Source organism: Cynoglossus semilaevis, unplaced genomic scaffold (assembly GCF_000523025.1).
Source record: "Cynoglossus semilaevis isolate Cse_v1.0 unplaced genomic scaffold, Cse_v1.0 scaffold1102, whole genome shotgun sequence".
In the NCBI taxonomy this organism is placed as follows: Eukaryota; Metazoa; Chordata; class Actinopteri; order Pleuronectiformes; family Cynoglossidae; genus Cynoglossus; species Cynoglossus semilaevis.
Window position 1 is genome coordinate 302,939 of NW_007585110.1, and position 27,978 is coordinate 330,916.

Here is a 27,978-nt window from a genome sequence, read left to right on the forward strand (position 1 = left end):
TCGGACTCGACTCTAAGAAAGCTTAAGCAAAAAGACACTTTAGGTTCCTGAAACATCTCCTCAAGTACCTCCAGGAGTTCCAGGGAAACACTCCACTGCACATAATCTGAAAACCTTACATTGGTGCTCCTCATTTGGACCGTGGGAACAGCTCTCACCAGACTGAACGTGCGAAAACAAAAGGGCAGGAATGTGCTCCAGTTTTCCTCTGGGACCTTATAGAATTACACCGCTACTTGTAAAAAGTGAGATAAAGTTCTATTTTCAATCAGGTCAAGATAATTTATGTCCTTAGTATAATGAGGTGACAAATATAAAGGACACAGAGGAGGGAATTACTACTGTGTCTCCTCTCATTCACGGAACGTGTAACACAGCACCACTGACAAAGGTTCTGTCCTTAATTCAAAGACCGAAGTCACTGAAGGCTGCTCGTTCATCTTTGTCTCCTGTCACTGTGAAACCAGCTTCAACGTTACACTACTACAAGACTGAAAGCTGCCGATGTGACGCTGGTATTCCGCTTCTTTATCTATCTACGCTTTATTATCAAGTCATTTCTTTCTGTACTTGTGCTTGGGAATTTATCCCTTTATCATTTGATATCAAACCTGCCTGTGTTTGGCCCCCCAACCTCATCTTGAACTGTGATGTGTCACCACCATCTACTTTAACCCTCTGTTTACATTTGGCCATAAATTATCAATACAACCCTAAAATTAGAGGTAGTCTTTATTTGTGTTACAAAGTGCAGCTTTTGACTTCCTCCGTCGACCGTAGATCACTGACACTGAAAGTCAGGAGATTTTGTCGACTCTCAGGTTAATGGAAGCCCGGGGCTTTCTTTCTTTTTTCTGTTTCATGTGAACAAAGCCTGCATGGTCTGCTGCCATGGCACTTCAATACCTTTTTATTTTATATCACTCACTGCACTCTACAGTCACTTGACAGAATAATGATATGGGACAATAGTGGTGTTTGGATTTAGGCAAACGGTGTGACATCATCTCACAGGAAGCCCTTAGGACCAAAATATAAATAGTGGTATAGAAGTGTTATACTGACCCCCCAGCCCCCACCCCACCCCCTTTTCAGCGTCCAAAAGATCTCTTTCAGATAAACCAGGGATGTTGAGATAAACAGATCTGGACTGCAGACAGGACAGTCATTATAAGTCTAGAATTTATGAAGAATTGGGCCACACATTGACAAATGTTGTTAGTATTTCTGTATGGAGTTGGCATGTGTGTGTGCGTGGGTTTTTCCAGGTACTCCGGTTTCCACCTACAGTCCACCAACATTGGCCAGGGTTTTACCTGCCCTCGCTCGTCGACAGGTTGGATTGGGTCCAGCACATCATGCAAACCGCAAAAGAGTAAGCAGTAGATGGATGGATGGATGGATGGATGGATGGATGGATGGATGGATCCTGAGAAAAGACAGTACCTTCACAGACACATCTGTGGTATTTACACATATTTGTAGATTTAAGAAAAAATAGTCTCTAAATTCTTCTACTAATGTCGACTATCATGTGATAATAGTAATTATTTAATTGGAGGTGATAAACAGCTGACTATTTCTGATGAAGTTACTGAGAGACTGACTGTCACTGTATCATTATCATGTCATTGTGCCCCTCTCAGAACAGCCTCAACAATACAGTGTATTAGACACAGTACACAACAGTTACGCTGCGTGTCACTCAAGTCACTGTATATGCTGAGAAAACACACGCTTGGTCTTTTCTTTGAATAATTCAATACATCTTTTAAGCAGAAATACAGCCGTTGATGACAGGTAGTAACGTATACTTTATTGTCGTGCTGCGTATCAATGCGTATTGAGTTGTAAAGCGGCACATGGGCGGATTTATCAAGGCGGGAGACTCAACGCCGTCTCATTTTTCAGTCCTTTGGTCCTGAGACACACTGAAATAATTTAATTATTTTCAGTTTGGTGAGGCAAGACTGTTAGCATGGCACAAGGAAAACAAACAAAGCCTTATGTTTTGGTGCTTTTTTATTTGACTGTCTCTTGACTGTGTCATTTTGGCATGAATGACTCATTCTACACTTGTAATAATAATAATTATAATAATATTCTTTTTTAATTTAATTCTTTTGGTTTACTTATTTTTAATTTGTACAATGATAAAGTTGTGTTTCTGTCTTTATTAGATCTTGCCCCCATAACAGCAGGATGTGTGTGTGTGTGTGTGTGTGTGTTCCTTGATAACGTGTAAATACTTGCCTGAGCTCCGCTCTAATATTATGGACTGGGCTCCTGTGCCAAACGTCCCAGTTTATCTTGTGTGAGAGGGAACAAGGTCATCTGTCTTCAGTGAATCATCAGAGAACCTTCAGGGCTCAGCCGCTGTTTTGACTTCACACATTATTTTGACTCTGCGGTTCAGAGCAAAAACAGATTTGTATCACCCACTGTCTGGTACACCATGAAACGGAGACAGAGATGAACAATATTGTTCCATTACTGTGTTGTATACGATGTGTATAATCATGACCAATCCAGGGTAACGTCCATGTGTCTGCAGCCCTGACATACAGACAGTAAGACAGAGGAGACAACATGAACCCAAAACAGAAACAACTTTATTTATTATCTTCTGGCTTTGACAATAACTTGACTTAGTGCAGATCAGCAAGGTCTCTTTGACGAACTAGACATGTGTTGTTACCATAATACATAGAAATTAGGCTCAACAAAGACATAGATAAAAAAAATGGCAGTAAGGACGTTTTAAAAATGGGCTCTAAAACAAACCGGACCTTCTCAATTCCTTGAATAATGCACGGTTTTATGAGAATTTGCATTTTCAAACACCATCAAAAGTGTGTCAATTACCAAAAGTTATCTAAAAGTTCCTTCATAGTGAGCTATGATTTTTCTCTTTTTTGCGTTCTTTGGCAAATGCACACTCAACAGATTCCAGCCACTGGAATCCAAAAAGGAAGTATAGCAAGGTGTGTGTGTGTGTGTCTGTAGGGGGGGTTAGTTAGTTTGTTTTTTGTTTTTTTAGGGGCAGTAATTTTTGTAATTTTAAATGTCTTTCAAACTTCTGGTTGGTGTATTATCATTGGGCAACACAATGTTTTGTTGCATCATAGATTAGGAGGCCACTTCATCAATTACGGTGTGCTCATTAATCTTAAAAAAAAGAAAAGAACAGGTCATGAGACTAAACTTTCATCACACACATTTGTTACCAAATTCACAATAGAACAGTTAAATTCATTCATTGAACTTCTGTTATACTTTTTTGGGTTTGTTTTTTTTTTACACTTGAATGGTACTATCTAATAGTACTATCCATAGTACTATCTATAGTACTATCCATAGTACTATCCAATAGTACTATCCATGATCCATGTTACAGCCAACATTCAGCCCAGAGACCTACTTCTGGGTCTCACCTCACTGCTTGATAAACAATGTCCTACACAACAGACTCCCACACAGGGAGAGTGTCGGAGTCTTGACTGTGCAGAGAACTTAAACCAGTGTCCGAGTCGTCATCGTTCACATCCTGAGCCTTGGACAATCCTCTGGCCTTCTCCACCCACTCATTTTTGCCCTCCACCCAGTCGTTCTTCAAGCTCTTCACCTCTGTCTTATCATCTGTGCCATAGATACAGGTCTCCTCTCTGGCCAAGTCCTCATCCAAAATATCCATCGTGTCCACTTTCTGCAGTAAATCCTTGATCTCCTGCTCTTTTGCTGCATACATCTCCTGTGTCAGATCTAAATCAGCTTTAACAGCCTCCAAATCTGTGCTGAGGCGCAGGCCGATGTACAAACTGGCATCTAGCTGCGTTCTGATCCGCTCATCTTCCAGACACGCTTCACTCCCTAGACTCATATCTGTCCATGTGTTGTGGACAGATGGGACACCTTTGCCCTTGACGGGCCCCCTGCTCCTGTTCCTCAGCTCCTCTCGCCGCCTGTGCATCCAGCGCTGGTTCAGCTCCTCCTGTATCTGCACAGTGATGATGTCTGTCAGCGCCTCCTGCTCCCACAGCTCCTCTTGAAGTCTCACCACCTCCTCACACCACAGTGCATACTCCTCCAGCTTAGCCAAAGTTTCAGCTGGATATCGATTCTGCTCCTCACGACTGGATGCTGCAGCACCAGCAGCACCAACTAAGTACGTGTCCTGTACGTAATTAACCCCATGCCTTTTCATTCTGTCAAAATGCACTTTGGCCTCGCACATTTCAATCTCACCGTCCAGCTCTTTGATCCTCTGGATCTGCTGACGGATGGTGTGGTCCTGAGAAACCACCCGATGGACCAAAGTCTCCATCTTCTCCGCAGAGGTGGTGTCCTTGTGCGCCACCCGCGCTCTCTTTTTATTGATTTTCTCCAACTTTCTGAAAGCTTTCCTGACGATCCGCCGCTGTTTGTCTGGAGAAATGCCCGCCATAGGTGACCGGGCAGCTCCTTTGGTCACACCGGGATTCTGTTTGCTGCGCACTACGCGCGCCTCAGCGCTCCGGGCTGCGTGGTTCTCCAAAGACACCTCGCTTTTCACCAGCACGAACTTCACGTTCTTCTGCTCTTCTCCCCACGCCGTCCACAGACGCAAAATCCTGGTTTTGTGCGGCAGAATCCGTTCGAAACCTCTCCACTTCTCCACGATGCAGTAGGACTGGGTGGCGCAGAGTCCACCCTGTGAGTTCTGCTCTTCCAGAAGAACCTTCACCACGTCGGCGCAGGTGGTGCGTTTGGACAAGCCGAGGACGAGTTTCTCCTCCCGACATACCCACACCGAGATTGTATTCTCCTCAGTCTCCATCACGAACTTACACTAGAACTTAATCACTGCCAAAGAATTAAACCCTAAACATATCCTGGGATCCACCTGTGCGGGTGCATCCTGTCTGTGTGCGTGCACGCTGCGAGTGGAGAAGTTTGTGACGGGACTGGAGGGTTGGAGCTCCATGTGTCCTCCTGTGCACTTTCCCGAGGCCAAGGCTAAGAAAGACATCACCCTCTGAAGAACTGCCTCTGCCCTGGTCACATGACTGACACTTGGGGATTGTCTGTCTGTGCTGTGGTGCCACTGTCTGGTACACAAACAAAGTGTAATGATTTTTTCTTTTTTTTAAAATGAATGAATGTGTTGTCCAAACAATCTTTTGAACTGTGTGCACACAGTGTGACGTAAACACCGTGAAGTAAACAGCAAACAAAACTGCAGTACAGCACAGTGGAGTCGATGCAAACACTTCTTATACTATCCTGACCTACACCGTAGGGTAACCAACACTGTCCGGTACATTTGTGACAGACTTGAAATATTAGTCTAAATACATGACACTGATAACTAATTGTCTTGTGAAATGTAACACTGTGGTGATAAATGGCCCATCGGTGCTTGTAAATATTTAGCCATTGGTTGGATTCTCATTATTGACAGCTCTGTGAACAACTAACCTTTTAAGGGATGTAAATTTAATTTCAGCTTTGTTTTTAATTCATGTCTAATTTTGTTCAAACTGAACTAAGATTGTCAGTTAGATAGACAGAACTACAATGTGTTGGTCTTATTCCCCAACAAATGCTTCAGTGCAGAAAACAGTTTGCGCTCTTATGTCTCACTGCTGTTAAGACTGTTGTGTATTTACGGTAGAAAACATCACTGCAGTGGTTCGCCGAACTAGGGGATAGTTGAGAAATAACAGTTCCATCTTGTGGTAAGTCAAGATCCCTGCAGCCCCAGAAAGAACTAGAAAAGGTTCAGTGAACGGACAAGAAGAAGAAAAGAAAATACCCTTTCAGATTTATTTTACTTCAATATTGCATACATGAAGGTAGAAAGCTACAAAATAACTATAATATCAAGAAGGCATCATAAAGTTACAGAGCAAAGACAAGACCATATGCAAAACACAGAAACACGGCAGAGAGTCTTTTATCCCCCAACATCATCATCATCTGAAAAGATATCACACGTGTACCAACAAATGCCAGGATATAGCTTTGTACAAAGAAACCTTTTTTTACAGTTAAAAAACAAAAACAAAGCATCAACATCTGCACAGAAAACTCAAATGTGTGTATGACAACTATACATGAGCTCAGTGGAGCATCACTTTAAAGCCGCCGTCTAAAAAAGGTCATAGGGTAGAGACATAAAAAGGTACCAGTACCTACAGAATAACAAACAATAATAGCCAGACTGCTGATGTGTGTAGCACGATTCTGCAAATCTGCTGGTAATTTTTGAGCGTCAATCCTCTCTTGACCTCAGCCCTGCTGTGAAAACGACACATCCGAATGTACCAGCAGTGCAGCAGTAACATCATCGCCACCGAACCAGGCCTGCCACACACAGACAATGTCATCACACAACCAAATACAACTGGATACGAGTATATTAACAACGTTTCACTACATTAAATGCAAACCGATACACAGGGTAAACACAAACGAAAGGCCCGTCAACACTGCAGTGTCTCCAGGACTGTGGCAAAAAAAATAAAAATACTGAATGTCTGACATTGATCTGCATCTACCAGAGACATCGTCTGAAATTAGATATTTGATTTAAGTATATCAGTTAATTAAACTGTAGAAAACAGCGAGTGTATTCACAAAAGGCCTTGACCACAGCAGGTTTGAACTAGGTTTGAATCACAAATGCTGATAAATTCAATACAAACTCTCCAAGGTTGTTGACAGAGATATGTAGTGATAAAAGGTAACACATCTCTGGCTGGTTCATCACAGCTGTGTGTGATGTTGAAGGTAACGCCAGCGTAAAGTGCCTGGTGTTTCCTGCTGTCGTTAAGTCACAGCCCAGCCAGCAAGTCCATGTGGGACACATGGACACTTATTTGGACTACATGGATACAGGCAGACAAACAGTGAGTCCAACTAATGACTGCCCTTTACGTCTACTGCAGAGTATACCATGTACAGATACAGGAGGGGACAAAATAGTTATAGGAGTTTCTCTCAGTCTTTAAATAAAACACACTTGAACCTGCAAGTGTGCTCAGAGCACAGGGACTCAGCCTGATGTCTGTTACATCAAGAGAACACAGGCCACGTTCTTTCTAATTCTGTCAGAATTATGTGACTGGAGTCAGGAGTTCAGAAAGTATCAAGATACTGCAACATATCAATGTTTCCACAACAGCTGGACCAATATATTCAGTTAAACACGTGCCATATACATGTTATTACACTTAAATTACAACTTGCATCAAAGTATTTTCAAATATACTTTGTGGGCTGCAGCACTGGCTGCATCGTTCGCCTGTGTATGTCTAATGCTGGGAGATGTGACTAACTGTAGCCCCCGTGTGGCAAAGTAGTGGAACAACACGGTGGTCGATTTAGCACAGCCTGGACATAATTTGTTTAAAAATCTACATCACCAATAGACTTTTAATGTCAAAGTTGTTATTCAAAATCAATCAGTCGTGTCCATCCCTGGTTAAATGTGACTTTATCACTCCTGTCACACATGTAAATTGGCACAGTGAAGTTGGTTTCACAGTGGTCATCCTATGCCTGAATTCTGACAGGGGGTGGGGTGGGGGCAGACTACACTCTGACTTAGGGGTAACATTAGAAGCGTAAAAAGCCATCCAGTTGGCCCTGATCCTCTGCAGCTCATGGCTGTATATTATCAGCTGGTGTTGCATTCTCTCACCTCAAGTCAATATTTTTCTTCAACTATATAGTTATTACAATCAATTTACAAGATCAAAAGATAGATTTTTCAGCTCTGTCGTGTGGTCATTACAATGCTGTGAAAAGGCAATGTGGTGATTGGTCTCACTTAAAATCTCCTTTTTGGTCTTGATTTCTTTTTTCACTCTGTGTTTAATCTTTTGAGGATTTTAATTTTGAATTAAAGGCACTTCCTTGCTACCATGCAGGACAGGACTAAGGACTGACTGTACCTCTGTATTTTTGGTCTTTTGTAACAAAAAAGACAGTCACTGGTAGGAGAAAAGTTTTTCACGTTCACCTGTGAACCAAAGCAACAGAATTCTGAAAGCGTAAGGTTTAGGAACAAAAGTCAACAGATGCAAAAACGGTGACGTCATTGATTTTTAACTTGAAAATAAAGCAAAAGGGTGATGTAAGAATAACTTTTAAGGCACTGTACACTTACACTTTGGCTGTTTGTATCAGGACTGTTTTTTTTCTATGTAGACATCACAGTCTTTGTGGCATCATTAGGAGTTTACACACAGCTAGCATAATGTTTAAGGCTCGGGATCAGTGTAGGCCACAGAAACGTGTGAACACAGTTAGGATAAAAAGGCAGAAACTCTGAGCTGATTTCGTACCACGACCTTGAAGGAGTAAGATGTCACTTCATCACGGGGCCATGGCCACCACAAACTTAATCTCTGCTGAGTTACTCTTAGTGTTAATGTGATTAGTCACACTATTCATCACAGGTCTGCTAATATGTCAGTAAGGCAAGTCCAGGAATGTGAACAAAGTGCTTTTGAGAAAGATCAGTCTGGTTAGAGTCATTTGAGGAAATAAAAATTGATATTCTCAGATAGGTTTAGGAAACGGCCGAGATTTTCCAAGAGCTGACATAAGCAAAACAAACAAACAAACAAAAAACCTTTTAGTGTCTGAAATTTGTAGTGATTTGTTTATAGCAAATGTAGTTTTTAGCTACTGTGTATGTAGTGTTTCTTTGGAAAATCTGTTGTCAGTAAGTCTACAGTAAATACGATGACAAATGTTGAACAACAGACATAAAAAACACCAGTGAACATATTACAAGGATCACAGATCAAGCTGCTGGTATTAAAGGCCAGCAGCTGTATTTTTTTAGTCTAAATAGCAGAGCAGATTTTGACAACACAAATAAATCTAGTATAGTCTTTAAGATCGGCCACATTTATACCCAACATAGACAAAACATGACACGTTTCAAGCACAATTTCCCATCGTTATACATTTAACAACTGTACCGCAATACACAGCTGCAGTCAAATAACATTTACATTTAAACAAAAGGACTTCACCCGTTACCATGGCCAAAAAGCATTGTCAGTGTGACTTTCAGGTAGAGGCACTGCCACTCGTATTGAGGTTTGAAAGTCTGTGAAAAGCAGAGGGTTAAGGAGACACCTGGTACTCCTCACTCTTTCACCAGTCTGTAGATGTGATGCTGGGCGCCGTGCTCACTGTTCGACACTTCAAATACACAGGCCATACAAAGCAGCGTCTCCTGGGTGTCCCTGTTTGTCACCACCTGCCAGAAGACAAAAGATAGTCACTCCTTAAGTTAAATGAAGCGTAAAATGTGTTCCACACCCAGGTTTAACTTCCTCCACAGCTGTTCCTGCTTCAGCTAATGACTGTGTTTCAACCTACAGGAGAAAATGGTGATCCTTATCACCTGTTTGCTGTTATTGGTTAATCATAGACCAACCGTAATCCAATAAAAACCTAATCTCTGATATATTGATGCTGATGTGAAGTCAAACAGTGGTCCTGAAAATGCTGATTTGCTTAAGAATTTTCATCTGTTTGCTCAAATTAATTTTTCGTCTAACTCTACAGCATATTTCTTCATTAACTATTACCAAAGTGTTGTATGGCCAAAAGTCTTTTTTATCTATTGCTTCCAATTGCTGTGAGTGACATTTTTTAGCCCCCGTGTAACTGCTAACCACGGGGGTTTCACCTGCCATGTCTATTCTCCCCCAGCAGATAATGAGGCTCCTCACACCACGTTTCATCCACTGAGGAATGATAGGAATGTGAGACCTGCCAGAGGAGCTCATCTAAAGACACTCCTCCCCCCACATAGTTTTTTTCAAAGAGACCTACGGCCGCCGACAATCCTCGACAGTGACATGAAGAAGAATGAGCGTCTCTGAGACAGACCACCTGCCAACAGGTCAGTGACATAATTACCAATAAGATTGTGAAGTTCTCCAGCACGCTGTTCATCATGTATTTCTCTGGTAGATGTTTTAGCTTATGGATGAAGTTGATCATGTATTCACACATGGGAGAGCGGCTTATTCTGTAGACAAAGCGTCCGTTCTCAAACCGTGCGTATTCAGTCTGAAGAAATAGGAGATTATGGAAATAAAACAAACGCTCCATCTTACGTATGAACACAGCCGTGTAGAGAATTCTGTCATTTTATTCACAATTTGATTTGGTAAGAATTGTGTCCATACCTCAACTTTTTCCACCACCTGTTTGCCAAAGGAGCAGACCTTTGTTGAGCATGTGATGGTCATGTTCTCTGAGCTTTCATACTGACTCGTGACTCCATAGAAAGACCCGCTCTCTTCTTGAATGTTACAGTTCAAGTCAGCCTAGAAGAAAGAGCGAGACATTGAAGGTTATCAACACACGACTAAAGTGACATGAAAAAATGAACCTACATTTTGGTACTGCCACAGATGGAGGTCAATAACAGCAAGTTGCAACAGGCATCGGAGAAAGCATTATTTATTATTAGACCTGGCATAATTTGAGCTTCTTTTATTTAAATTCACACTTTTAGAAATTAATAAATACAACCCAGGAGAGAGTTCTTTACTCCTAATGAAAGTATCATCCTGGATATTCTCGGGTGTTACAACAGGTGAGACAGGTTATTGTGTCTCTTCCCAGAACCGGTCCTAATGTCCTCCTAATGTATTCAACAGAGTCTTAGGTCAGAAACACCTCCACTACTTTATTTTTCATTTTAAAGATTTTTGTTAAATTATCAATAAGAGCAAATGTGACTCTTTCTGCATCTTGTGTTAGATATTACACTCCCAAAAAGTCATCAAATAATCTGGTCAGACTGACTTTGTGTCCTAATATTACACCTCATACAGTTTCATCAACATTATGACATGTATTTCTTTTTTTGATAAATCTTTTTAGCACTCTTTTTGCCGAATGAAACTTTTTGTGATCCACAGTAAGTAGTATCAGTGTGTTAACACTAGCACTGACGGGAACATATTTGAATTTACCTCTCTGTCAAAGAAACACAATTCCTAGGTGTAAAGTTTAAAAGTGAATGTAAAAATGTAAAAGTAAAATGGTAAGAATAGACATGTTCAAATAGGACAAACTCCACCACAAAATTACACCACATCAGAAATTGTAGGTAATTTTTTAAGAGATCGATATAGTGATAATGGATTTTTTTTATCAAAAAGAGAATTATTGTTCAAATAAAATGCACAAAAGCAGAAAAAAGATTAAATTAAAACAACTTGTAAGACAAAAACTATCAGAATATGGGTCTGATATTAAGAAGCAGCCACAAGTCTTCAACAGTCCACTGAGCTGAGGACATGTTGGACTAGAAGACCTCAGTCTGCTTCTGAATTATTATGTTAATGTGTCCTCATTGGAAACTGGATTCTGAGGAAGAATAAATGAAGGTTCAATAAAGGAGCAATTTATAAGGTAGATCTGCTCAGCTTTTCGAGGGCCATCTTTCCATGCCTTCAACCTCCTGTTCATTATGGCAAAAAAACATAGAAACAAACAACAACACATAACATCCTCCTACTACGTCCTGCTCATTCATTAAGCAGAGCAGTTATTCGTTCATTATTGTGCAGATTCCGTCTTTCATTTGAAAATTAGATTGTCGGTCACTTCAAAAAAAAATCTCAGAGGACTTGGTCAAGTGCACGCCAGGCCTACTTTGTTGGCTGCCGCTAGTTAGCATATTCCACCGAGGAGTAAATACATGCGATGTTTAAATAGCTATTAGGAGTGCAAGTGGGTCACTCCATTGTTTGGAGATATTAAAGTGAATTAGCGAGCGCTTTGATCAAACACTCCCCTGCTATGCATGACCAAATATAGCTGAGGGCATTCTGCAAACATTAAGAGAACAGTGGAGTCAGTGTAAAACAACGACAGGAAGTAAACAAATATGATCTTGTTCAGTCTGGTAGGGATCAGGATCTCTGACTTTCAGCTGTAAAAATAGTTCCTAATACCTTTAGATCTGTTTGTGTGTGTGTGTAAGTGTGTGTTTGTACTTCTGGAAATGATTACTTACCCAGAACTTAATGAGGAAGAAGGAATTTTGTGGACCTTTTCCATACAGTTCCTTCAGTCCTCCTTTCTTCTCAGGAAATTTATCATAAATCTGACGAATGTCCACCGACTCCAGCAGGGCGTCACTGTAGGAATGATTTGTCTGTCCAATATGTACAAACAGGTGCTTGTTGTACTGGAAGAGAAAAAAAAACTATAACTATAAAACAACAACACGCACAAAAATCATTTATACAACAACAACTAATGACCGAAGTAATGAGAACACAGTAGGTAAGTAGGGAAGTGAAATCTGTAAAGTTAATTTATATAAAAAATTGTGTAGATGACACTGTACATAAAAATATTCACAAGAAATTCAAGGCGGCACACATCTGAATGTTGTTTATTCTGCTGAGCTGAAAACTGCAGTTTAAATATCGTTTTTGCAGTACAGTAAGTGACTAATGAACAGTTGTTTTTTGGGTTTTTTTTGGCAGGATTCCTGTCACGTTTGTCTAGGATAATGACCAACTGTATTTAGGACTGGATGAGTGAAGTCCACACTTCCTGTCTGAGGCACTCACTGAGTCTGGGTCTCTCTGTTGCTCTAGGAAGGCTGAAAACTCAACTAGTCGGAGTTTTGACGTTCCAATAGAGCGACCCTGCCATGCTGGAGCTGTTGGAGCTGGTGTGGGCTCATAATCTGAAGTGAAGGAGAAAAAATAATGCAGATGAATTACAAATATTACACAATGATAAATTGCACTAAAACATGTTTTGTGTTGAGGTTGTGGATAATTATTTATTAAATGTAAATGGTGAAACTACAACTAATTGCAACTTTCTGCGACCTGCCACTAGTCTTCTCCCTACAATGTTAATTTACTGCAAAATATTGTAATGATTCTTGGACTTGTCATTTTTAAAATGTTTTGATAATTGTTGAAAAGTAACGTTCTGCAAGAAATCATTGTTTTTCAATTTCAATTCCATGAATGGGTTTTCATGGGCAATTTAAAATCAGGGCAATGTGTCAGCAGAGTGGACTGCCTTTTTGTTATAATATTTGATTAATAATACAAAATTACAAAAGAAACACAGAGGGTGTGAAAAAAAAGTGAACATTTTGTTGTTACTTTTTCTCCATCTGAAAAAGTCTTACTTGTTACGGCTGCTGTGACCGATGGTTGGGTGTGATAGCCTTGTTGGCTGAAAGGTTTAATACTGAAGAAGAGAAAAACAAACACATCACATAATCACACTTCAAATGATCATGTTATATACGTATATTTTCTTTGCCAGTTTTCTATTCTGATGTAAAGGTTTTCAAACTCACTCTTGCGAGGATCCTGGCTGGCCAGTTGATATCATTCCCTGCCACAACTACAAAAGAAGGAAACAATGAGGAATAAGGAACAAAATTGTCCAACTGTGAGCAGATGTGAGCAACATGACTGTTAGGGTTCACAGGCCCATGTTCAATAGATGTAGTTATCTTGACGACCACTCCACTTTATCATCTGCTTCTCTGATAGGCCCAGATAAGCGGTGTGTGTAATGTGATTTGGACTTGGTGTCAGTAAATGTTTGGCCCTGTGGCTCCTCCTGGATGGAGCAGATCTGAGGTTAGGTGCCAGTGAAAGGCTCTTACCCCTGCTCCAGGGAAGGCTGGGCGCGGGATGCCTGGCAGGCCCAGTTTGTTGTGAATAGCCGTGGCAGAGACGATCTGAGCTGAGGACATGGAGGCCATGCTCTGGAGGGCTTTGTCCTTCACGGCTTGGTCCTTTAATAGCAGTCACAAAAGGGCTTAGCACTCACACAGAGGGGGGAGGCAGAGAATGATGCAGTGGGAGCAACAAGCAGATTCTAAACAACACAGTGAATGCACCACTGACCTCTACCACAACAGAGAACAGCAAGCAGGTTAAAAAGAAGATGCATCAGCATTGCTATTTAAGTGTGGCCTTTTTTTAAGGAATGTGCCAAACAATTACCATTGAATTCCAACATAAAATGCTTAGCAGTGTGGTATGCACTTAAATTTGTCTGTTGATTACTTTTCTGCTAAAATACTTTTAAAACACCCATCCCACAGCGATTATATCAAGACTGTTGATATAACAGCATATTCAATCATTAAATGTTGCAAAGAATTTCTCAGCCCAAAAGTACGAGGGTGCACGGCTCTAAATATGATGTAGTTTTAATTAAGGTTTGTAGTATTAGGTTTTAACAGGTAATAGCTGGGTTAATGTGTACTGGAATGAATTTTAGGAAGATTCAATTTCCTGAAAATTCAAGGTAAATACTGCAACATTTTGACACACAGAAAACCAATGCATTTCCATTGGCAGAAACTGAAGGTCAGCATGCTGGCAGGGTCGAGCTGCACTACGATAGTGGAAAGCTGTATGATGAAACATACTAACGCACATACACGCAAACACACAAAAATAAACTGGGGAACAGCTATTGTGTCACTATGGAGGACAAAAGCATAATTAGCAGCCAAAGCATGAGGCAGGCTCTGGTTAAAGCACATTCAAAATAGAGAGAGAATACTTACCATGTTTGTAACCTAAACGCAGACAAACAGGGTTTTACAGTAAATATGTTGATCAATTTAACATATAATTCAGCTCCTAAGTGCCACACCTAAGTGTAAAAATGTCAATTTTTAGTGATGTATTTAAACTGTACATTGTTACCTAATAAACAAGTTGTAAAGTAGTAAAGACATTATTAGGAAAGTTCATCAGAGAGCTTTAAGCACAAATGTGTGTTAAAGTCTTTACCAGGCAGAAATGGTATTTACAAAGTATCCTAACACTCTGTGGCAAATATCTTGCTCTTTATACTTTCTGATACTCAATGGAGACAGAAAAAGGCAGAACAAAAGCTTAATGACTGTAGTTTCACCAAAATGCCACAGACTGAATCGGAAACAGCAGGTTTTTCATTGACACCAGCTACTACTGCTCCTTTTGTTGTTGTTGATCTCTAATTTGCTTGAAATGACAAGAGACAGGAACTGATACAAAGGCCGTCTGTGTCTCTTCAGACTGCTGCCTGAAAAACCCTTAAAAACCAGGCATTTCTCTGAATGGCTGCCTGCCTGACTCTCTCTCACTCGCTTTATACACACACACACACACATATTAATATACAGTATATGTACATATATATACACACATATACGTGCCACTAACATACTTTTAACCAGCAACCAAAAAACTATATTGACTCAACTGAGGTCTGCAGTTGCACAAATCTTTACAAATTGCATGCTGTTATTATTACGTTTTTTCCCCAAATGTAGCCTATGATAAACACACATGTAACACGAGTGGCTGTCATTGAAAGAGTGCCAACTATGGGAGAGGAGTTTATTATGAGCATCAAGTATATGCAAAGCAACCAACAACATTATATGAAAGGCATTGCGACATTTCTACATAAATTCAATGCCTGATCATAGGTCAACATTATTCAAAATCACCTTTTTTAATTAACTCGCATACTGCTATTCAGAAAAAATATGAGGAAAGTTTGCTGCAGTAATAATTAACAGGATGCCACTGAAATGATGACATCTGAACCCGATGGAAAGGGCTGTGATGTAAAAACTCTAGAGTTATTGACAAGCCGGAGAGAAAAGAAGAAAGCAGAGGAGGGCATTTTAAAAACAGCCAGCTTCATGGCATCACGGCCATTTTCCGCTCCGAGTAAACAATGCTGAGCCTTTGACATCAGAGACAGTTGGGTTAGGTTGTCAAAAGAGACGGAGGTGCAATGTTCACCTCTTTTTATTTGATGAAGTATCAGCTTCATGTAAGCAGTAACCAGTTCACTTCAGCTTCTTAGACCTTCAGCTTCTCAGCCACTCACCAGCAGCCATGCCAGCATGCTCCCCAACATGTGTGTACTCTTTAGATGCAGCTGTGATTGTACATTAAGTGAATATATCAGTAAAACTAACAACTGTGTGTGTGAGCTCTGTCAAATAAAACACATTCATTAAGAAAGGTGACCATAAACAGTATTTTAGCTCTTTCTCTGGTTCACTAATCTTTCAATTCATCAATTCTAAAAATGTATGATAAATGTAGGATAGAAGCTTGAAATTGGAAGTCTACAGAAAAAGCAACAAGGAGTTTGTTAAAAACTCTGAATAGACTGGAGGTAGCAGAAGAGTTAGTGCAAGACATGGATAAGTAGGAATCAGAGCAACAGGCATTTACTCTGTCACTACACGGGAAATAGGAAACAGGAAGTCAAGACAAACACAGCGACCAACAAGCCCAAAAGCAGAAAAGCGCATACCTTTAGCTTGGAATGAAACTCACGAGATTTCCTTCTGGCAAGAACCTGAATGTGACTAGACACCTGCAGGGTAGGGGAGGGGAGGAAAACAAAGGAAGAACCTGTAACCATGGCAATGAAAAGCCCCCTACAGCAGGGCAAAGACGTACCTTAATGGCAGCTTGGATTTCTCGAACTTTCTTTCTTGCTAAGACCTGTATGTGACTAGACACCTCCATTAAAACAGAGAAAAGGGAAAATAAACAAACAAGAACACAAGAGAAACCAAAAGGTGTATCACACCAGTATGTGTGTGTAAAAGGAAAAAAAAAAGTCAGGTTCCAAACGGAGGCATGTCCAAACCACACACCACAATATCAGCCAGTCAGTCATTAGGCCGTGTGTGGTTTAAGTGAGCTGATTAAGGAGGATGCATGTCTCTTTAGCACATTAAGAGCAAACAAACGTGACCAGCACTGAGCTGACTGAGAATCAACTCCTAACATGTTCTTATGAAACACTGAGGCATATCACCAACATTGACACAATTCACAAGTATTTGGGAGTCTAACGATACAGCAGTACACACTTAACTTTTTTAACATTTGGCATGTGAAAGGCAAGACAATATTTTTAGTTGAGATTTGACAACATCAGATGGATAATTTTTTATGTTAGATATTTATTGCACCACAACATTTTTACAAAAGCCTTCAGTTATCATTAAAACTGAAAGACTTAAATGTGATTAGGGCTGACATTAAAACAACTTGATCTTGATAAGCTCTTATCTGGGGTAATGAAGAAACTTAATAAAAATAAGCATAAGTGATCTGCATACATTTTAAATTTAAGTAAATACGAATAAAATTATTACTCTAAATGTGTGGGTAACTGCAACTTTAAATGAACAAACATGTTTGTGAATAACTGTGTGTATTTTTCTGCTCCTCTTAAAGAAGGTTAGCCTCATATTAATCAAAATAAACCCTAATATGGAGGTATTTGTTTAAGGCAGCAGCTGCAAGTTCAGCTGTTTGTTTTTCCATTTGATTCTGTGTTGTGAAAGAAAGTGACAGAGAAAACACATGGCTTGTTTTGGTCCCGATTGATCTATTCTCTCGCACACTCACAAAAACACACACACAGGCCTGCAGGCACACATATACATATACACACACAAGGCACAGGCTTATTTATCACTGTTATAACTTTATCAGTCAGATGTTACTGAAGCCTGTCCTGATCATGTCCATCATTGTAAAGGTACAAAATTGAAAAAAAAAAACAAGGTCCCTGCAAAACCTGCAGAGACACTGACAAAACACCACATGCCATCAACTCACATTCAGACAGATTTGAAAATACAACAGCGACTGCACTGGTTACTCATCAGTAAGTGTGACTCCTGTGGGTCTCCTGTGGGGTTTCTTTGTCAGTGACATTTCGGTAACACACACTGACATAGGGTTAATGTATTACTATATGTTTTATGTATGTTACGTAAGAAACCAACAGATAACTCAACAGAGAGCTGAGCGTTAGCTGAATGTTTTATTTCAATATTCAATTAAAAGTATATACTATTATAAAAACAGTACATACTAATTCTTCCCACATACTGTTTGAACACCTGAATGTCACTTAGGCTACGTAGGGATCTGGCATCTTGGTTTAAGGCGCAAAGCAGCATCTACTGTGCGGTATGACCACTGATATTTTGAGATAACACACCCTACTCTTTGTGCTGTGACGTGCCATTCGTTTTTTGTTTCAACCAATGGAAAATGTCAGAATTTATATTGATTTTTAATCCACTAATAATGCATTGTTACGTCCGTAATTAAATTGGACTTAAAATAATACGAAATATATCTCAACGCTACAAAAAATGTTCATTTTCCAACTTGCTCTTTGACCCTGACTGATGATGCTACACTGACGAATAAATTGCCAACACTTTGATTAAACATGCCTTAGGTGAACTCTGTGGTAGACTAGTGATATGTGGTGTTGCAGACGGCGGTGATGTGCCCTCTCAGATCTCTCAACAACTCCTATTGATTAGACCATTATTCATTTGTATTCATAAAGGCCTCTACTGGTCAGCAAAGTAATGACCACAATCATGTAGTCATGAGGAGGTTTTCTAGCACTGTTGCACTTTTCTCTTCTCACATGACAATATATTTCTTGAGCCTTTATTGACAAATGCAGAAAACTGTACTTCAAATGTACAGTATATTACAAAGACTGATGTATTCAGGCATCAGCAATCAGTCTCTCGTCCAATAGCTGTGTTTGTTTTTGTCTATCTCTGTTGCTCTCCACTCACAAACAAATGCAACCATGTGCACACACTCCAACCGCACTTTGACATGAGATCAATCAAAAAATGTCTATCTTTTCTTACCTGCTTTCGGGTCCTCGTCTTCCCAGTCCGAAGCTTGATATACCGTGCTATCAGCTCATTTCGACCTGGTTGAGAGGAAAAGGACAGCAATGGTTTAAGGTAAAGTAATGCTGCCTATAGAGTCACTTCATTAAATCGATAAGTGCAAAACAGAAAATGTGTACATTGTCTACATGAACCAGATCCATTTACCCAAGGAATTATTGAACGTGAGCATGAAAAAAAAAAACTGGCAGCACCAGCACAGCTGTTCCAACTGATCTAATTCAATTTTACTCTCTTCAAAGCCTGAAGCCAACAAAGGAAACAGGCCTGGTCTTTTCATACTATTACAGAAAATAATGGTACCTGAATATATTGGGTTAAAAACAGGACAGTTCAGACTTAATTAAAATTGACGCTTTATAGAGACTTCCAATTAGCAACAGCTCTAAACATTCTTCTGCCCTCAGCTCTACTCTCATTGCTGCAGCGGTGCACATGACCCCGGATTAGCTCTTTCATATGGTAATAACAGACAGTAATAACTGCCAAGCAAAAACTATTACGCAAATTATAGGAAAGGAGGAGACCAGTGGCATGGATATGTTCTTCTTGTCTGTGAAATGCATTTGAAACCCTGGATATAATGCAACATTTTTCTACATTCACTTCATTGGTAATTAATGGGCTTCCTTTTACTGTGACACAATGGGACTGTGCTAATAAGCTGCGTCCTCGGGAATCAGAAGAAAAGACATTTTTCTCTCAGTGGTTGCACCTCAGAGAAAGGGCTGGGTCACATGACCAAAGCTCTGAGAGATGAAAGAACTAAATATTCACCTGCCTCTACTGTTTGCATGGAGGCATCATTAAGTATGAAAAGTGGAGGAAACATTAGGCTTGTGCACCAATGTTCCTGTTGAAGTGAACTACATATAGCAGCTTCCATAAGAAGCTACTTTTTTGGCACCATTAACTTTCCGGTACACCAGAAGGAAGACATCTTAAACATTTGGATCACAGTTCAAGTCAGTCACAGTATGCTATCCCAATAGCATATTACTGGCTCTGTGCAGCCTACAGTTTACAGTGTTTGTTTTTGTTTACTTGGAGAATCAGATGCCTGTTTGAAGCTCAGCAATTTTAATGTTAAAAAGCTTGGGTCATATCATTACAATTTTGATCAATCATTTAAAACATATACCTGTCATAAATATGCAGTCACTACAGCATCTGGCCGCCTGCCACACATACACGTGTATTTATCCAATCAGTATGGTAGAGATGGGAGGGGCTGCAGTCGATGTGAGATTTGTTAAAGGTTGTCGCTTACGATGTTTTCTCACTAACGATGCAGGTGAGGCCGACTTAAACGAGCCCTGTCACACGAGCTCAAAATAACATCTCCATTTGTGGGGAGGCACGATGTTAACCAGCCTCCATTCAGTGTATCTGTGTTTACTTCATCAGGTGTAGTGTCAAGGCATGGAAGAAGCTGCAGTGTTTTTAATAATTCACACAATGGGAACATGACATTACAATACAGGCATTCATGCAAACAAACTCCTGAATCGCAGATCAAAGCACACAAATGGGCAGCAGAAAGCCTGCTCGCTGTTGAATTATTTATTCTTTTCAACCAGGAAAGAAAAAAGCTCTGTGGGTTCAAGTGGACTAGCATTGTTTGTTTTGTTTTTTTCTGGGTTAACTATGCACTTATATTTTTTTGAAAATGTGTTACTGTTTAGAATTAACAGGATTTAGACATTTACCCTGACTTTATTATTTTCCATTTTTATTTCATTATTTTTTTTTATTAATTATGGTTTAGGTCTGACCGTTGTTACCAAGTCAGAAGTTGCTCTGCTAGTTGTTTCTTAAAGATTCTTAAATGTTCCACTTTCTTTTCCCTAATAATGCCTTATTAATCCTTATGATGCCTTATTAATCCTTATGATGCCTTATTAATATAGTTGGACCACAAGCTCAACTGGTATCATTGAAAGCAGTTATAACCAGTGTTAATGAACGTACAGCCATATGTGTTGTCCCTTCTTACCCAACCTCTCTTTTATCTCTCATAAAAAGAGCAGGACTTGTTACCGTTTAGCATCTTGAGTATTTACTTAACCTGGTCGAGTAAACACTACTCCAATTTAAATTTTGTCGTTTGTTGGATCTGCAACATATGAACAGGCCTCCAGTCGCGGCTTTCACAATGAGACTCAACTTCCTCTTAGTGGATGATTCTTCATTCAGTCAGAAATTCAATTTGGCCTTCACTATCCATTTTGGAACTCATCTGTTGTGAACAGCAGATGATTGTTCAATGTGGACCAACCAGATCGGGTGACACAATAACAAACCGGTGTATTTCTGCACTGAGCCTAAAACTAACTACACGTCACATTTTTGTCAATGACTAGATAAAATCTGGTTTTCAGTGTCCAACACCGTCCAAGAATACGCTAATATTCTGAAATTATTCTTATATGATTATGTTTACAAATATATCCTCATTTTAATACACAAAAATGTAATTTGCATTAAAAACCTAAAATTATGAGGTCATCAAACCTTACAATAAATCAAGAAAGAATAGATGCATGGAAGGTAAAATCAAATTAGCATTGATAAGCTCCAGTACTTTATGATGACTAATGGGCAAAACAATGGTCCAACTATAAATGTAGACTAGATTTCTTTTTACTTTGAATTGCAGAACCAGATTTTAGCAGTGGAGCCCATCTTTTTTTTTTTAAATTTACAAATCACCTTTATGTATTTGGTTGAAAATAGATGCTTCACTTCCATTGTCTTTAGCATCAGTGTATTTCTGTCAAACTGCACTGTACTTACTTGTTAATAGCCATTTATGCTCTATGTTTGAATGGAGTAATTCAGTTAACATCTCATGTGTGCTTAGATCAATCCCACCACCCATTGCTTGTACAGTATTATTTTCAGCTGCGATCATGAGTTTGACTTTGATTTCGAAGAAAATATTTAAATTTTAGGTAAATATGTTTTGTACATATGCCTTTGTATTTCTGTGTAAAAACTATTTATGTAATGAAACATGAACAGTTTCACCGGCATCATTAATGCAGCAAGAACAATAGTTCTCTACTCTGTCCATTCCATTATTTTCGTCTCATTACAAGCATCAGTTTCCTGTAAAAGCACAATTTCCTATTGTAGACACAACCAAAGTCACATCCTGCCCTGCACTCTGAGCTTAATGCTGCCGAAAATTCAGTCAACAGATTGTGTGGCTTCTACCAAACAGGCCTATCGCCATATAAACGATACACGCTACAGGAAGATATAGCAACGCTATGTACATTTTAATACTTGACAACTCAAGATCAGTAACTGATATGTACAGTGATTGAAGGTAGTTACATTGTGCAGCAACCAAGTATATTTTCAATTTAAGACATTTTTGTGTGCTGTAATAAACATGAAAATTAGACAAATTTTACTTCTGATACTAAATATTGGCCCACAGTAGACCCTCGTAGTCAAATCGAACGTGTTAACCTAATTATCAAGAAAAGTAAATAAAAAATATTTTCTGGGTCAAGCTTGTGAAATGCGACCTTGAAATTTCTAATTAAATATTTTGTTTTTCACACTTTGCTATTTGAACATGTTGAAATCTAGTTGAAGCTTTTAAAAGGTAATTTGATACAACACATGGATACATTTTAATTTCATTGTGGTTGAAACCTTTCCCTCTGGTTTACACATGAACATCAACACAAAAGCCCAAGCTTTCCTGTCATGTGTAATAGATGACTCCAGGGTCTCAGTCAGACATTTGCATCACAAAAGAATCAAACAATATAAAGGCATCCGTCCTGTGCAGGTTTTGGGAAAAGCAGCTCTAGGTTGGAAGCCTGCTGGTTGTGCTATCAATGGGAATGTAACACCATGCCGAGCACAAATGCTGTGACTTGTGACTTGCAGGAAATAGGGCAATGTTCCTTCTCAAAGTAAAATGAAATCTCCTGTCATTTCTTTAACTTTAACGTCTATTGATGTTTTTTGACATTTACAGGAATAAATGACAGTCCGAATAAGAATAAGACTGAATAATATTTAAATCAGTTGTGCAAACTAATACTGGGGCTGTCAAACAAATACAATTTTAATTTGATGAATCACAGCATTGGCTGTAGCTGTGGTTTAAACACAATCAATCTTGACTAATTAAGATAAATCAATGTTGATTCATATGACAAAAAAAATCAGATATACCAATTGGAATTTTTTTTTGTTAGTGAATCACATTAATTCTATTTGTTTACGATTAAATTACAATTATTATGATTACAAATGTTAACACTTTTACACACATGAAAACAATGACAAACATTTTTTTGTATGTGTACTGCAGGAGCATAGAATGCCATTTCATCCAGCGGAGGCTTCAACTTCTGGTCCATTTGAACTTAAGTTGGTTAGCATCATAAACAAACGCTGGGCGTTGACATGATATTTTAGGCTTAAAGTTTGGTGGAACATTAATACTCTTTTCCACAGTATGTGTTAGTTTGTGTGGAAATTACTGTCTTCACAGTGAACATGATTCTACCCATGTGTAGAAAGAGTTCATTTCAAACTGATTAATTTCACAAATCAGTTTGCACGTATGTATACATATACAATATATAAAATATATTTATATAAAGAATACAAAAAATTTGATTACTACCTTCAACATCTACAACACTAATCCGTCTTCTTGACACAAGTATAGCAACTTCCTCTATTTGTGGTGTCTAACGTCAGGCTGGATCCACGAGAGAGACTTCAAGACCGCTTGATGTTTAAAAAAACAGCACCGTCATCTTAAACACATTAAAAATCCCTCCACTTTAACTACTTTCATACATACAAACACCTGCAGGTTGACAAATATACATATACATACATACACACACCCACACACACACACACACATATATATATATATTTTTTTTTAATTGTTCTTCTTTTGAGTATAGCCTAAAACTCAGTCTTATTACTCCAAAGAAACAAATTATAGAAAAGGGTACTGCTGAAAAAAAAGAAAACACTATTTTAGAAATGTATATGTGGTGTGAATACTATCCAAGGCTTTCAACTTTAACTCACAACATGTGATAATTACATGGCAGTCTTTTCATTTTTACTGGCTCTTTTACTTCTGGCCTCGCATGCACATGGTTGGTTCCTCCCCACATTCACAGGAAACAGCTAATGAGTTTTCATTCAGACAAGTGAGGCAGGGACATAAAAAATAAATAGGACCTACAATTAAGCCAGGCTTATTTATTTATAAGCATGAGAAACACAGCCAAGACAATAAGTGGGTTTTGATTTTAGCTGAATCAACTTATGGTTTTGTAAAATTATGATATTTAAGGATGACTCCTTCTTACAATGTCTTTTCACATACCATATGTGAAATCATGGTAACTACATGCTACATAAACACTTCTCCTTTTTTTAAATTATTATTATAAAAGTGGCTTTTAAGGAGAAGACTGTTAAGATGTTTAATCATAATCCCTTACAATACAACTAATTTCACAGCAACTCAGGATGCAAAATGTTATCTGTAGAAAATAAGTTATCAACCATTAATATATTAACTTTAACTAGATAATAGTGTAATTCAAGTTGATACATTGGATGATGAATTCAGCAAGCTTTCCTAACTGAGCAGACAATACTGCCCATTACATTTAGGCTTAAAACACTAAGCCAAAGCTAAGACAACATGCCTTTGCAAGTCTTATCAAGTTACAGGACAAGAACAGTGTTGGCATTTGCAGTATTTGCCCAGCCAACAGTTCAAGAGGCTAAAAAGCTGTACTAAGTGAGTATGAAGAAGCTGTAACCCCCGCAGCTGTAACTAGCACCAAAGCTAAGAACATGAAATGGAGTGTCTGCTATAAGGACCGGATAATTATCACTTATCTGTATTGGTGTAACTATAACAGCAAACCCCTGCAGGTAAACAATGAGCTCTGTAAATGTAAATATAAACTTTAAAATAACTGAGTAGTTTACCTTTAGCTAAAGAAATACCTAAAGTAAAACAAATTACAACCAAACCACATTTGACTGCATATTAAATGAAATTGTATTTTGGTGCTCCTCATGGAATGCATTTACATATATGACAAGGTTTTGGAACATCTAAAAATCTACATATACTGTATAATAGGACTACCCCTTTAATCAATGATAGTAAAAAAAAATCATACCTGTTTTTTTAAAATCCATTTCAAGTTTTCTTTAGGTACAACATGAGACTGTAACTAACAGTTCTTTAAAACCCGAATCTTTTTTCTGTACATCAAAAGAAATCAATACTTAACTTCAAATGACCTTATTGAGCTGGATAAAAGGTTTTTATAGCTCGGGCTGGGTCATGAGCAGTTGAGCTAATGTGTTAGTTGAACAGCGGGGGATTAAAGGTGAGGTGTTCTCAAAATCTTACAAGACATCACAAAGCAGCAGGTCACTAACCTGAGCCTTGTTGGAGACACTGAGAGGATTACAGCAGCACAACCTCTGTTGAACTGGGCCTACATTTAGACAGAGCTGAGGAGGCAAAGACAGCCTCTTTATCACTCAGCAGTTCCAGCTCATTCTATTTCCTCTCTCTCCACTCTACGTCTTTCCAACAAGGCCAAAGCTGAAACCTGTTAGCCTCAACTCTGTGCCATAAGCACACAGGGGATCAATTTGCACAGCCAACACTTGTCTGAATCACTCTATCAATTAGGAGCCACTGTGTCTATCATGACATACATTATTGTGGAGGCTGCCCTGGTCATTGTATCGAGGTGTGTCTCTCAGGAAGGGGAAATGGATGAAATAAATGACCAGGGAGTACAGCCACAGTTGGCCAAGCTGTTGAACTAATCTGAAAGGACGCCTGTAATTATGAGCCTCCTGAGGAACTGGTTTTGTGGCAGGTCCAATGCGTGAACATTGGTGTTAACAGTCAGCAAAGTGTGCCCCCCACCCACCCTCCCTCTTTAGCAACAAAGTGGGACACTGAGTAAAATCAATATTTTCAATCTCTTAGGATCAATCCAGCTTCTAAGTACAACGACATGTAGGCTCTGACCAGTAGGTATAAATGAAAAGTCAAACTTTGTGACCATAGAAGGCTCAAGATTATTGTCTGAAAGGTGGACAAGAATGTTAAGGACAATGTTGTAAATACCTAATGTATGTATGTGTGAAATAACAAAATACCTATAATACTCACTGCTATACCAGTGGTTTTTAAAATGGGAGCCACCAGGTGGCATTTTCTTTTATAACCAATTGCCCTGAACCGTACAGCACGTGAAATGCCATCATCATCGAATTCTCAGGTTTCCAATGTTATCTGAACACCCCTTATGTGACTGCTGCAACATCGGCATGACGACAACACAATCTCTGCAGACCTGGTGGTTTCTGCCTGTCACCAAGCTGCTGTGCTCCTCAAGCTAGCGTGTAGCTAGCTAGTGCAGGTTCATTAATAATTATCTTGTGCTAAACATATGTTAAAATTATTGAATAGTGAATAAAAGTAAAAAAATAACGTTCAAAAAGCTAATTGTTTTTAGCATATTTTGCAGCATTGTCTGTAGGTTTCAAAGGGGGTCCCTGGCCAGAAGCTAATGTTGTTTGGTAGGCCTCTAAATGGAAAAGTTTGGGAATCGCTGTACTATACTATAATTATGAATCACTTGCAACTATAAATATATATAAAAACATACAATTTATGAATTAAAAAAAAAATAAGGTCACAGCATTTCGGAATCATCCTTCTGTCCATGTCACTATATGTTCAATGTTTATGGTCTTTTTTTTTACTATTTCTTTATAATGTATGGGGAAAAAAATGAAAAATGAAAAAAAGACAAATATTTAGCACTGAACTGAAATCCCCGGGCACTGATTGAGAGAAAAGCACTGGTATTCACATTCCATTCATATGCTGATTACACAAAATAATACCCTCAAAAGTGTTTCATCAATGGAATATGGTGTGATCAACAACAGGACTGATGACTTGTCTTGGAGAGAGCATAAAGACAGTCGCTGCATCTTTAAAATGCTTTGACTTATTCACTGTGTATCAGTCAAACAAAAACAGCCAATCACAAACGTGCAACCTGAAACCAGACGGCTGACTCAGAGGACCTACAGTCCTCAGAGCAGAGACACACCCCGCGTTCTAGTGATTCAGACATGCAGCGAACCTCAGGCTGCTGCCATAACACTCACTGCTAACACTTCAGCACGTCTTTAAATCAGGTTGTCCATTTTCATTTCACTGTAAGTCTGGAAATACAAGCCAAGCACTCCAGTAACATCATCAAACAAGTTGGTGTTCTATCTTTTAATTTTAAATTATAACATTTCTTTACATAAGATTTGGTATCAGAGCTTCTAGTGCTTTTAGCCCCTCCACTATGATGAAAAGCCCTGTGAGGCTTGAAGCCCAGGCAACATGAGGTCAGGAGACTGAAATCTCTGACATAAGCAACAGCATGTGCTCACTTATAAACACCATGGTCACAAGTTAGTACTAAAATCTACTCACTGAAAAGAAAACTACAGGCTTGTCAGCGTTAATACTGCTGTGCAGCAACCAAACAAATGTATTCATTTTCTTTTCTCACAGCCTGGGAAAAGTGAAATTCAGATTTTACGTTGACTTTGGTTTAATTGAATGCCAGTCTACTGATGCCTACTGCACCGACACTGAATATTATCAAGATAGAATGAGTTTGGACGGCACTGAAACTAATTTTTGGAACCATCAGCAAAAAGTACGGAGAGTACGTTGACACAATTCATGGAGCATGCCCATACATCATGAGGAAAGCATTTGATGATAAATACATTTCATTGTTTTGCAAAATAATGAAAAAAGAAAAAGCAAGAATAAATATTTTTCTATCTGCAAATTTTTAAGATATTTTCAAATGTGTGATAGATATCTAGTTCCTGCTAATTCCACCTTGAAATCTATATAGCATAGTCCACATGACTTATTTCCATCTTTGTGATCTAAATGTCAGCACTATTTACACTAGTGAGAATTTCCTATTTTTGAGAAAGACAAAATAATTGGACCTTTACACTACCATGTGCGTGAAAACACATTTGCCTCGCTCTGACAATAGCAAGTGAACAAATGAAGGATTATTCCGAAGGTGTGTGATGTCTCTCTTGCAATGAAGCTCCTCACA

The 27,978-nt window shown here is 38.9% G+C and overlaps 2 protein-coding genes across 6 annotated transcripts in view; both read right to left on the reverse strand.

Annotated features, from left to right (window-relative positions):
* Window positions 1-1,843: 1,843 nt before the first annotated feature.
* rassf10b (Ras association domain family member 10b) lies at window positions 1,844-5,663 on the reverse strand. Its single transcript, XM_008337011.3, has one exon. It carries the CDS (start codon window positions 4,814-4,816, stop codon window positions 3,458-3,460), a length of 1,359 nt encoding a protein of 452 aa, XP_008335233.1. The 5' UTR covers window positions 4,817-5,663; the 3' UTR covers window positions 1,844-3,457.
* A 128-nt stretch (window positions 5,664-5,791) lies between these two features.
* The window catches only part of tead1b (TEA domain family member 1b), a 36,504-nt gene continuing 14,317 nt past the window's right edge, over window positions 5,792-27,978 (reverse strand). The window contains exons 3-14 of one of the 5 annotated variants that reach the window (XM_025053543.1): window positions 18,740-18,804; window positions 16,497-16,559; window positions 16,348-16,410; window positions 14,591-14,602; window positions 13,676-13,807; window positions 13,361-13,407; window positions 13,187-13,248; window positions 12,609-12,727; window positions 12,044-12,217; window positions 10,200-10,340; window positions 9,928-10,080; window positions 5,792-9,259 (exon numbers count right to left, since the gene is read on the reverse strand). In XM_025053543.1, the coding sequence (XP_024909311.1) occupies window positions 9,146-9,259; window positions 9,928-10,080; window positions 10,200-10,340; window positions 12,044-12,217; window positions 12,609-12,727; window positions 13,187-13,248; window positions 13,361-13,407; window positions 13,676-13,807; window positions 14,591-14,602; window positions 16,348-16,410; window positions 16,497-16,559; window positions 18,740-18,804 (1,145 nt within the window). In that variant the 3' untranslated portion in view covers window positions 5,792-9,145. The remainder of the gene's footprint in view (window positions 9,260-9,927; window positions 10,081-10,199; window positions 10,341-12,043; window positions 12,218-12,608; window positions 12,728-13,186; window positions 13,249-13,360; window positions 13,408-13,675; window positions 13,808-14,590; window positions 14,603-16,347; window positions 16,411-16,496; window positions 16,560-18,739; window positions 18,805-27,978) is intronic. The other 4 variants (XM_025053545.1, XM_025053546.1, XM_025053544.1 and 1 more) reach the window with 4 other exon arrangements.